Genomic DNA, 11,977 nt, shown 5'->3' on the forward strand with positions numbered 1-11,977 from the left:
CCAGGTTTTGTCGGCCAGTAACCTGTGGCTGTCACTCTTCTTGAGTCGGTTTCGAACGGCTCTAGGCAGTCGGTTAAAGACCTGCTTATTCATCAGGTTTGCAGTGCATCCCATGTCTAAGAGAAACTGGATGGGCCGCCCCTCCATTCTTTATGGGAGGAAATATCAGGTGGAATGCGGTCGGCTGAGGGCTTTTTGCCTTAGTGGGGTCTTCCAGGACATATTTTGTGCGGCCTGGAAGACTTTCTTTCTGCGGTGGAGTAGGACCAGTCTTTTGGGCCGTCTAACGTCTGTGGTAGGTTTGTGATTCCTGCGGTTGCCATTCCCAAGGTAGGGAAAGTACCAGTCCTGCCGCTTTTAGGGCAGGCTTCTGACTGTCCGGTCAGGTTGGGATGGTTCTAGATGTCTGAGTGGAGGGCATTTGGGGGTCATTATTCTTTGTTTTGGATTACATCTTTGCCATTCACAGAGAGGAGCGTAGGCGGTATCCGGGATTGGGAAAGCGTCAGGGCTTGCCTCACCCAAGCACGAATAGCAATTTCGTGTCTCCATAGGTCCTTCCTGCGCACGAACTTCCCTCGATCTAGTCTATGCTGGTTAAGACCATCCATCAGCTTCCACCGAACCCCGTGTGGCTTTAACCTTTTGAACACTGTTCCTGTAATCTGACAGGCTGAGAGCGCAGTCTCAGCGTACCAAACTCGTAATTGCCCGTCAGATCTGAGTCTTCGATAGGTATTTTTTAAATTCATTTATTTATTTTAAAAACAACTTTAAACTTTTTAATTAATATTTTGAAAAGTTTTAAAATATATCATACTACTTTTTAATACTATAATTATTCTCTTCTACGCATGTGCAAAAAGAACACGCTGTTAAAAGTTGGACGTTATTTATGGAAAGCTGATCATCGTGAACGGACGCGAAACTTGAAGCGCTGCTAAAAAATTTGTTTATAGGAAGATACCGACTGGTCTTAAAGTGAAGAAGCAGATTTCAGACGAGAAAAATGTGAGGAAGACGATGAAAGTAAAAAACAAAATCAACATAATGAATTAGATTGCAAAAGTGAGACTGAAACGGCCGGTGTTGAAACGGCGAATATTGACTGATATCAAAGAGGAGCTGATTTAAAACCAAAAGAATGACATTTTGCTGACAGCCTGGCAGGAGTATAAGTTTGCATTCTTAAACAGGTAAGTGTTTTTAATTACTCAAAGCTTTTTAAACACTGGCCATAATTATTATTACATTTATCGAAACAAATAAATATGGCCTTCGAAAACATTGCGATGCTTCGGAGCCTGTTGATGATAAACATTTGGCAAGTTGTTTTTTTAGTTTTGCATATAGGTATTCTCAAAACGCCTTCTATGTTGCCATACTGGTCTACATTCCTTTATTATCTTTGCGGATTTTGAATCAACTTAAAAATTGTAAGAAAATTAGAAGCAAGTTTACACTTTATTGACAATTTTAAAAACCTTGCTGGCAATATATTTTTCAAGTTAGAAAATGTTTTTACCATGACATGCGACTGGTTCTATCCTTTTTTTCTATCTGACAAATTTATATCTGTAGATGAAAGCTTGCTGGTATGGAAAGGATGGCTCATCTTCAGTCAGTATATTCCATCTAACAGATCTAAATTTGGAATTAAGCTATTTGCTATCTGTTGCTGTCTCTGGCTATGTGCACCAGTTGTCTGTATACATCGTTGATGAGCAAGCTGAATGCACTGGCAGCGGAGTCACTTGTGGAATATCTTTGTGCGAGTCATGTTTTGATCCTTATCATGCTAACTAAATTTATTTACAAATGGTATTTTATTTAGTTTCTGCAAATGCTTCACTGCTTTGCATTGCTAGCTTTTGTACATACATTTGCTAATATATTGTATTAGTTGTGCATTGGTGTGCTGTTTTTGATGCACACTGCCATCTTCAGAGTAGCAGTGTAATTAAAGAGTTCTGTTCTCATATTGTTTTGCAATCTAGCAGTCTATGGTTTGCTGTTTCTGCTCATAATAAATGATGCTTCCTGTCTTTTGCGGCTTCACCAAATGTGTGAATATAGGCTCACCACTTAATTCTTCTTGCACACAACCAGTTAATATTTTGCTGCAGCATGCATGAACCTGTGCGATGATTTTACATGCAAAATTTTTACATAAATCTATAGTCTCAAGAAATGCATAAAAATTCAGAGCATAAAATCGTAACTGTGTATATATAGATGTCTAGCTGCAAAGTTTTTGCAAGCTATGTGGAGGAAAAAATCTCATTCTGCAGGAAAATGGCTCAGCTTCCAGATGCATATTTATTTGCAGTTTTGTGCCAATTTGGACGAAAATTGGAGCAACCTTGTCAGGTGACTGTCTTGTGCTGCTTATGGACAAGGTGTCTCGAGCATTTCCAGTGGCACTCCCCCTATACATCGGAGCTCATAACTCCGCTTTCAATGCTCTTATACGACTAATTTTTTTGCAAGTTCTTGCGAACATATGAATCCATGCAAGAATTGTTTATACAACATTGCCAAAAGCTTTTAGTCAATATAAAATACAATTGAAAAAGACGTACAAAAATGAAAAAAACTCGTAACCTCAACGAGTTGAGACTTTTGCAGAAAAGCAAATGCAAGCTAGCTACATGAAAAAAGTATCAGCTTGTAGAGGAATTTCTCAGCATTCCTATGCATGTTAATTTATGTTTCTACTTCAATTTTGATGAAAATTGATGCAGTTGTTACGCGGTGGTGTCCAAGGCTCAAATCGCTATAGTAAATGCACTGGTGCGCTGGGGAATTTCCAGCCGTAAACTCGCGGTCGCCAAAGGGTTAATATGTTTCTGTGGTTGCTTGGCCTTGGCACAGTCAGTAGTCAGAGCTACTGCTGTGGCCACTCCTCGCTTCCTGAAGCCTGTTATGAGTGGTGGAGGCAGTTTTTCCGTACAGGCCCGAGTCGGCCACAACCTCAATAAAGCTAGCTAGCTGGTTCCTCCTTTCGGTTCGAGCGTGTCCCCACCCCTGAGCCAGTCCACCTTTTCCACAAAAGTTTGAACTAGCCGGGCTAGTTGTGTAATAATGTTGGTTTCCAAAAACGTTCGGTTTACCTGGTCAGAAGATCTTCCTTCCATGGCTCGCACCGAAGATTCGATAGGTTTGCCCTTGCCTCCTCGAGTCTGGAAGTAATCATTTCCGACACGTGCAGCATCAGCTAGTGTGGGCATCAGTGTGAGCATCAGTGTGGGCGTGTGTACAGCCAACACATGTCCCTGCAGGGCAGGGACCCTTAGTGAGCTACAGAATGTCTTCTTGGCCATGCTATTCCCCTGATGGTTCAGCAGGTCTCTGTACACAATGCGTACCAGCCTTTCGACCACCATAGCATGCTACTGAAGTGTAGTTCCTTCCTCCCGTCTAAGGGTGTTAAGCTGGCTTAGTGCGTGCCAGGTAGATAGCTCGAATTTTGCCCGGAGGGCATTGAAGATGGCCTCCTGATCCTCGGCCCGTCTGCAGCCTTTAGCCTGTTTACCTAGTTCCTCTTGGAGGTGCAACAGGGCTGCTCCTTCTGTCTACCGCTACCTCCATCAAGCAAGCAATAAAATACTCTACTTCCCTTTTTTCTGTGTACTGGGGAGTCGTGAAGCGTTGAACCGGTTTCTGAGCCCTTGGATCAAAAGCACCCGTTCTAGTGCTTTGACTAGTAGGTCAGATCCTGAATTGGCTCTTCGTGCTCTTCTAATAGCCATGTTTGGCTTTTATTAGGTTTCTGCTACCTCTCCAGAGCAGTATCTTTACCGAGTCTTTTTTCAAGCTTCTATAGCAGGTAGGCCCCGCCTCTGTTCTACTTGACTGGGCCTGGCCTGGCCTGGCCCGGCCCGGCCCGGTCCGGCCCGGCCCGGCCCGGCCCGGCCCGGCCCGGCCCGGCCCGGCCCGGCCCGGCCCGGCCCGGCCTGGCCTGGCCAGGCTCGGCTCGGCTCGGCTCGGCTCGGCTCAGTCTGGCTCAGCTCGGCTCAGCCTGGCTCGGCTCGGCTCTGTCTCAGCTCGGCTTGGCTCATGTGCAGATAAACGCCATTCACCAAAATATGCATAAAAAAACATTAAAAACATATTTTGCTTTGTTTGCTTAGCAGATTTTAAAATAATGGCTGATTTTGTATGGAGTTATTGTACCTTTTTGTCGCTTAATATTTTGTAGTGCCTGCTGATCTCAACTGTTCATCTGCATTGCTGAACTAGTCGATATTAAGGTTCAGATATTTTTTATTAGCAAAGTGAAAATTTTAGAGTAACTTTGTGTAAAAATAGTCTTAAGCTTTCAACACAAGTTACATTCAAAATAGTGGTGCAGTTTCGATTATCATTTGGAATAGTTTTTTCATACGTCAAATTATCATTGCTGCATTAAACAAAATAACTGTTGTTAGTCTGAGCTAGTTATTAAGTATGTCTACGCTATTGGTTTTAAAGTTATTACAAAAATGTAAGCTTTGTATTTAATAAACAAACTTTGATTCAAACATCAACCGCTAAATAATTAATTTTTATTGATGTAGCCGAGTCATTATTAATACTATTTTGTGTACACTTTTGCTTATCACTTTCTATTGTGGGTTTCTAAAGATCAAGAAACCCAAATCACTGGTCGAAAAATGTGACGCTAAAGTAAACAGTGACATTTTATTTTTCAACTTTTTTCCCACAGTGCCAGTTCAATTGAGGCGGCATTCAAATGAAGATTTTGTTCAAATACAAGCTTTCCAGTATATAAGATGTTTTTGAAGATGTCATCGAAAAGTAAAAAATTAAGATTATGTGGAAGAGTGGTTTATATGTCAAGCTGATGTATTGCTAAGTTTAGGTTAAATAAAAAAATGCTAGCAAAGCGTTAGTGTATCTCAGAACAAAGGAAACTCCAAAATATTGACAAAAATAGCATTGCTTTGCCAACAAAAGGCAAAGTTTATTTTCTCTAGATTTTAATGAGCTGATCATTATATAGAGTGCCACCAACTATTTCATTGTCACCTCTGATAAAGCTTCACTCTACAAAATGATTGAAAAATACAGAGCCTAGGCAATAAAATTACGGTTTTTGGTAATTTTAAGCAGTATTACATGCGTTTACCTGACAAGCAGTATTTCATTATGATATTGATAAAGAGCATGAACACAGCTAAATCTAGCCAATTATTAACCATTAAAGGTAACTCAAGTGATTGATGTTTCTCTATTTTATGTATCACAATGTCATAATATGTCAACGTACTTGTTCTTGTACTTGAAGCATATCTGATTAGTGACTAGCTAACTAATGAGCATATTGTATCTATGGTTAAACGAATAGACACAATTATCTGCGAGTGTTGAGCCAATGTAAAATATTTCTACAGCCCATGCTGATCTTATTTATTTTACTTAGGTAGATTAGTTTATGTCAATATCTTATTAGCAAATTCGTCCTTGTAGAGATTTTAGTTTCTTCTTGAAACAAGTAAATTTGAAAGCTGGATTTTAAGTCATTGGATAATTTTGAATCTTTTGTTACAGTCTTGCTTCACTGCCAAGGTTAAAAGAGCTGAAGCTCTCTCACAGTAAAATGGATTTTCCTGGTCAAGTTGTTCTAGAAAATCTGGATTCCCTGGAGAAACTTGACATGGATTTTTGCAAATTCTTCAAATGCTCACTGAGGTAGGGGTAAAATAGTATCACCAAAAAACTTTTGCAAGACTCGTTTGTGTTTATGAACAATACTGTCTGAGTTCATGATTTTAATCTCCTTGCGTAGTTTTGAATCCTTAAACCCAATTTACTTGTAGATCCTAATTTAGGTTGCTTTGTAAAAAATTAGCCTGCACTGCACTGTAACTGCTTATATCATAGAAAGAGACTTGTCCTACTATAACAAACCTTTGTGAGGCCGTGTGGTTTCAATTTGTGATATACATGTACCTTTTTAAAATCAGTTTTTTCGGTTTGAAAATGTGTGGTGCAACAACTAATTATTGGCATTAGTAGTTATGATAAACTCCCCACTAATCTCTTCATGGTTAAAATCTGTGCTTATTTGCATGTGCATAATTTTTATGTGGCAAAAAGCTTCTCTTTATTGGCGCAACAAGTATATATTCTCAATTTCCAAATTTAGCTCAACTAAAAAATTGTTTGTGTGTTACAATAATATCAACTGGTTCAGCAGTGCAAAACATACTTGTGTCAGAAGATATGGGTTGTGTTCAAACAAAAGCAACAATCAGAATGCATCTGGCAAAGCGTACTATAATATATTTGATTCAAAAATTGTAGTTTTTTTCATCTGATAGGAGTATTGTTTTTTATTTTATTTGTTTTCAACATACATTTGCGTTCAAGCTTAGGTTATTATTATTATATAGCTTATAAATTGCTCTTATAAATTAATTTACATATAACTCATTTTCTATGGCACAAAAAACCCAATTTGGCTCCAAACTCTAGCAAAAATATCAATGGGTGCAATGAACTTTTACGCAATACTATTAAATATAGTTATAAAGTTAAAACATGCCTACAATTTTAGAATAATGAACCATTTGTTCAGTGTAGTTGTTTTTTCTAAGTAAGTTTTTTTGGGTATGCCACTGGTATCAGCTGTGCAGTGGGAATGCTAGCCAGTTGATGATATTATGATTTTGCGATATTGCCACTTTTTGGCACGATCTTTTTTTTAAGGACTGGACAGAGATTTGCTGGTGTTCTCCTGACTTTATCTAGAGAAAGTCGGTGTCACCCTGAGCTACAAAAGTCAGTGTAGGGGTTAGTATAGGCAGTAATTATCTAAGATAAATTATTTGTAAAACATGGTAAAAATCCATCTACTCTCGACAAGTTTGACAAAAAATATGTGGTCCAAAATAAATAAATTAGTGTTAATAGTACCAACAAAGCAGAAAAAAATCTTAGTTATACTTTTACTAATGTGAAATTTAATTGTAAATGTTATTTGGAATAATATTTTTATTATAATTTAGACTCTGTTTAAAAGATTCTTGTAATATACTTGTTGTATCCGTGTTTAAAACTAGCCTAAAATTGAAGCGAATAGAACAGGAATGAAATTCGATGTGTCAAACCTTTTCTTCCAATTTTTGCTTCAACGTGTGACAAGTAAATTTGAAGGCTGGATTGGAGATAATTTGATAATTGTGAACTTTTTGTTACAGATTTGCTTCACTGCCCAGTTTGAAAGAGCTGAATATCTCTTACAGTATCATAGAGTCTACTGCTCCGGTTGTTCTAGAACATCTAGATTCTCTTGAAAAACTTGACATGCGCTTTTGCAACTTCTCCAAATCGCCACTCAGGTAGGTGTGAAATAGTACCAAAAGTAGTATCCGATTTTAACCTCTTTGCATGATCCTGAATGTGTTCAATTTTTTCAATACTGATTTAAAAATGATCAATATGACGTTATTATTGGTTTTCAATGGGTGATTACTTTTTGTGTGCATGGTTTGACAGCTGACCTGTAGAACCAAATAAAAGAGTAGTAAATTTTGTAGAAATTTTATAATTATAAAAAATTTTGCTTCAACGTGCAACAAGTAAATTGGAAGGCTTGATTTTAATTCATTGGATAAGTTATAACCTTTTGTTACAGACTTGCTTCACTGCCCAGTTTAAAAGAGCTGAACCTCTCTCACAGCAAAATGGATTATGTTGGTCCTGTTGTCCTAGAAAATCTGGATTCCTTAGAGAAGCTCTACATGCGCAGTATTAACTTCTCTAAATCGCCACCCAGGTAGTTGTGAAACATCATCACAAAATAATTTCTGATTTTAACCTCTTTGTGCAGTGCTGAATGTGTCAATCTAATGTTGTCAATCCTCATTTAAAACGATCAATCTGATGTGATTATTAGTTTTCAATGATTGATTATTTATTGTGTGCATGGTTAGATCGTTCACATGTAGAACCAAATAAAAGAATAGTAAATCTTGTAGAAATTTCATTCTTGTAGAAAATTTTGCTTCGATGTACAACAAGTAAATTTGAAGGTTGGTTTGAAATCATTGGATAGCTTTGAAACTTTTGTTACAGACTTGTTGCCCTACCCAGTTTGAAAGAGCTGAACCTCTCTCAAAGTAAGATGGATTTTCCTGGTCATGTTGTTCTAGAACACCTGGATTCCCTGGAGAAACTTGACATGGGTTTTTGCAACTTCTTCAAATCTTCACTCAGGTAGGTATGAAGTAGTATCACAAAAAAACTTTGGCAAATGGTTTTAACCTCCTTGCGCAGTCTTGATTGTTCAATTCAATACATGTTACTCAAATTTAGATTGCTTTACAACCTAATTAGGCTGCACCGCACTGTAACTGCCTCTATCACAGAAAGAAACTAGTCTCACTATAACAAACCTTTGTGAGGCCGTGTGGTTTCATTATGTGATGCACCTTTTTAAAATCGGTTCATCAGTTTGCAAATTTGTGGTACAGCCACTAATTGTTGGCATTGGTAGTTACGAAAAACTATTTCCTAATATTTCAGAGCTAAAATCTGTGCTTAGCCTGCATGTGCTTAGTGCGTATGTGGCTGAAAGCTTCTCTTCATTGGCGCAAAAAGTATATGCTCTGAATGTCAAAGTTTAGCTCGGCTAAAAATTGTTTGAATGCTAATATCAACTAGCTTAGCAATGCAAAATATACTTGGTGTGAAAAGAGATGGGTTGTGTTCACACAAAATACAAAATCAAAATGCAACTGGGAAAGCAAATTATAACATATTTGATTCAAATTTTGTGGATTTTTTTCACGTGTTGTGAGTATTATTTTTATGTTATCAGTTTTTTAATACATATTTGGGTTGCGGGTTAGGTTATCATTATATAGCTTAAAAACTGCTCTCATAAGTTACTTTGCATATAATTCGTTTTCTTTGGCACAAAAACCAGTTTTTGCTGCAAACTCTAGCCAACATATCAATGGGTGCAATGAAATTTTACGCAATATTATTAAATATAGTTATAAGTTAAAAATATGCCTACAAGTTTATAATGATCAACCATTTGTCCAGATTAGTTGTTTCTTCCTGGGAAAGTTTTTTTGGATGCACGACTGGCCTTGACAAACGTGAAACAACTGGGGATAAGGCTGTGTCGTTCTTTTTTGCTACCACTGAACCTGCCTCATGAGCTGCGCAGCAGGAATGCTAACCGTTTGATGATAATAAGATTTTGCGATTTTGCTTGTTTTTTCGGCAATATCTTTCTGTACAAACTGGTCAGAACAGAAATTTACTGGTGTGTTCCTGACTTTGTCTAAAAAAAAACGGTGTCATCCTGAACCACACTGGTCAGAGAAGGGGTTAGTATGGTCAGTAACTATCTATATAGCTGTACCAGGTTATGAGTAAGGGTATGCGTCTATGGGTGCCATATGACTAGACACAATTATTTGAGGTTGAATAGGTTACTTTGTTATACATGCCAGTTTTTGGTATGCACCGTGAAAGTTAAAATAAAAGTCATAATGTTACGAGTAAAATGCATGAAAATTGGCAAGAATGCGATAAGAACTACGTTTATGAAAAATATTAGTAATTACCTTTTACCTTTATAGTTCTGGTACGGCTAGGTTTATGTTAGTTTATAATATTGTATAAGTTGTCAGACTGCAGCGGTCTCTAACTAAAAAAAGAACAGAGTTTTAAGAAAAGTTTATACACAAACAATTCAAGTTGGCTAAAAAGAAAATGACAAAATCAGAAGCTGGATGAATATTAAATGGTAAATACCTTGTACTTAAGAATAGAGTGGTATAGTTGTCCGATACACAATATATTAACACAACCAAAACACAGAGATCGGTGTGACCAAGTGATCTGCTCTAGACAAAAAGCGTAGAAAAACCTAAGCCGTTCCGGATGACTCACCGAGAATACGGCACTGAAACTATCAGCCAATACCGCACCGTGACCGGGCGCATTGCAACGGCAAAAGCGCACCCCAGCCAAAACTTTTCACTGCACCACTCACACACACTAATCCAGCATTGTTAGCTTTGTTAAGGCATAAATTTTCACATATTTAAAGTCACAAAGTTGATTTGTGTTTCTTTTTATGAACTAAGTTAAATAGAAGGGTAGTCCAATATAAGAGGCTTTCCTTTACAATCTAATATAACTTATTTAAAGATGATGGTAAAAAGCCATCTACTTTTGACAAGTTTGACCAAAAGTTATTGTCCAAAATAAATAAACTAGTGTTAGTATTACCAACAAAGCAGGAAACTATTGTAACTAAATTGTAACTATAGTAGTAGGTAAAAGGTCTGATCTGAACCAGAAGTTTTGTCCTACCTTTTTTCATCTACAGATGTCTAAAAATTCTAAAATTTTAGAAACTTCTCCATATACAGGGATTTAGAAAAAAGATGGATTTACAGTATAAAAAACATGGAAGAACTTATTCAGAGTTTTACGACTGCTAAAGAGCACGCGACAGCAAGACCTATGCACTGGTCACGCTTGCCATTTTTACAATCTCCTTTATTATACGCTTTTCTTTAAGCCTCTGATTGTCTATTTATTATACTCTTTACTGAAAATTAGGTCAGTTGATGTAGGGTTAAAGATATCTATAGTATAAATGAGATAGATTTACAAAATAGAAAACATGGCCAGCAAGCTAAATCAATAGAGGTTGACCAATGTGAAAAATTTATACGAAAATGGGAATAAAAGTTGGCTTTGAGAAGATGCCAAGAGAAGCGAAGTAAAAGGATATAGTATAGCCGGTTGAGCAAGGCTGAGCTGGCGTACTTCACTGCCGATCGATGTAAGGTAATTGGTAAAACTAGCAATGGTATACCGATATTGGTAGACAGTGTTCATAAAAAGCCTGGCTCGGATAATGCTCTTCGCAATGTGAAGAATTTGTATGGAGAGGCTTCGGCAAACTAAATGAGAGAGGATGCAATCCGCTTGGGGTTTGGAAATATGAGCAAGCTTCAAAAAACTGAGCTTGAAGATATTGTAAATGGTAAGTGACGCCTTCCACCAAACGATCTGAGTGCGAAAGGCTTAAAATCTTTAGCTGAAAATAGAGATATACCAGTTACACCGCGCATGAAAAAGCAGACCTGGTCAGTCGGCTGAGAGGTGGAACTGACAGAACATCGCGGGTTGAGATAATAAATGCTTTTGGTGGATGATGTAAAAAACAAGGGTACTGTGGATGTGTTTAGCTTTCAATCAGCTGACATATATTTTGTGTGGAAATATGCCCAAACCGACATTATTGATAGGATTCAGCAAACATTGGATACAAAAAAGGCTCGTGTGAGTGTAGAGGCTGTATTCTCCCATTTAAAGCGTGGTTCTATAACCACTCGGTTTTTGGGTACTCTCAGGAACGGGCGGTACCTATCTTACCGTCAACTAATCTATTTAATGAGTTGATCTGACAGCTAGCAAAAATTTTTAGAAAAATAAACGAATTTACAAAAAATGGCTCTGCATGGATTTTGGAATGAGTGTCCATATTATACTTGGAAATCTATTGTATGCAACCTCTCAGGGGTGGAACTTACAGACCAACTCCAAAAATTCTAGCAAATAAAAAGGCAGTTATTATTGTTAATAATAGAGGTGACAAGACGATGCCTGAGATTAAAGAATTTGCGAAGTCGCTAAGCATAAAGTTTACTGTCAAGACAAAAGGGTCGGAATTGGTGGAAAAAATAAAATAAATAGATCTAGAGATTTTTGTTGGCAACAAGTACTTTCTTGTGGGCGGTAGTCTCATGTCTATACCTGTCATCGAATCATGTAGACAGACTATCGAATTACATACCGTATCAAAATATCTTGCATATCAAAATGTTAAAGTACCCGCTTACAGTACACCAGATATAAAAGTTTGCCAACAAGAACAAACTTGTGATTAATGTGTTTGAGTGGAAAGGAAGTTGTAAGCAAATAAAAGGTTGTAAGC

At 37.5% G+C, this 11,977-nt stretch overlaps 1 protein-coding gene across 1 annotated transcript; it reads left to right on the top strand.

The window, feature by feature from the left end:
* Positions 1–3,335: 3,335 nt before the first annotated feature.
* LOC137398025 (uncharacterized) lies at positions 3,336–8,633 on the top strand. Its single transcript, XM_068084125.1, has 6 exons — positions 3,336–3,442; positions 5,554–5,694; positions 7,206–7,346; positions 7,643–7,783; positions 8,083–8,223; positions 8,504–8,633. The coding sequence occupies exons 1-6, from the start codon at positions 3,336–3,338 to the stop codon at positions 8,631–8,633; spliced, it is 801 nt and encodes a 266-aa protein (XP_067940226.1).
* The last annotated feature ends 3,344 nt before the right edge of the window (positions 8,634–11,977 follow it).

The sequence above is a fragment of the Watersipora subatra genome, chromosome 6 (assembly GCF_963576615.1).
Source record: "Watersipora subatra chromosome 6, tzWatSuba1.1, whole genome shotgun sequence".
In the NCBI taxonomy this organism is placed as follows: Eukaryota; Metazoa; Bryozoa; class Gymnolaemata; order Cheilostomatida; family Watersiporidae; genus Watersipora; species Watersipora subatra.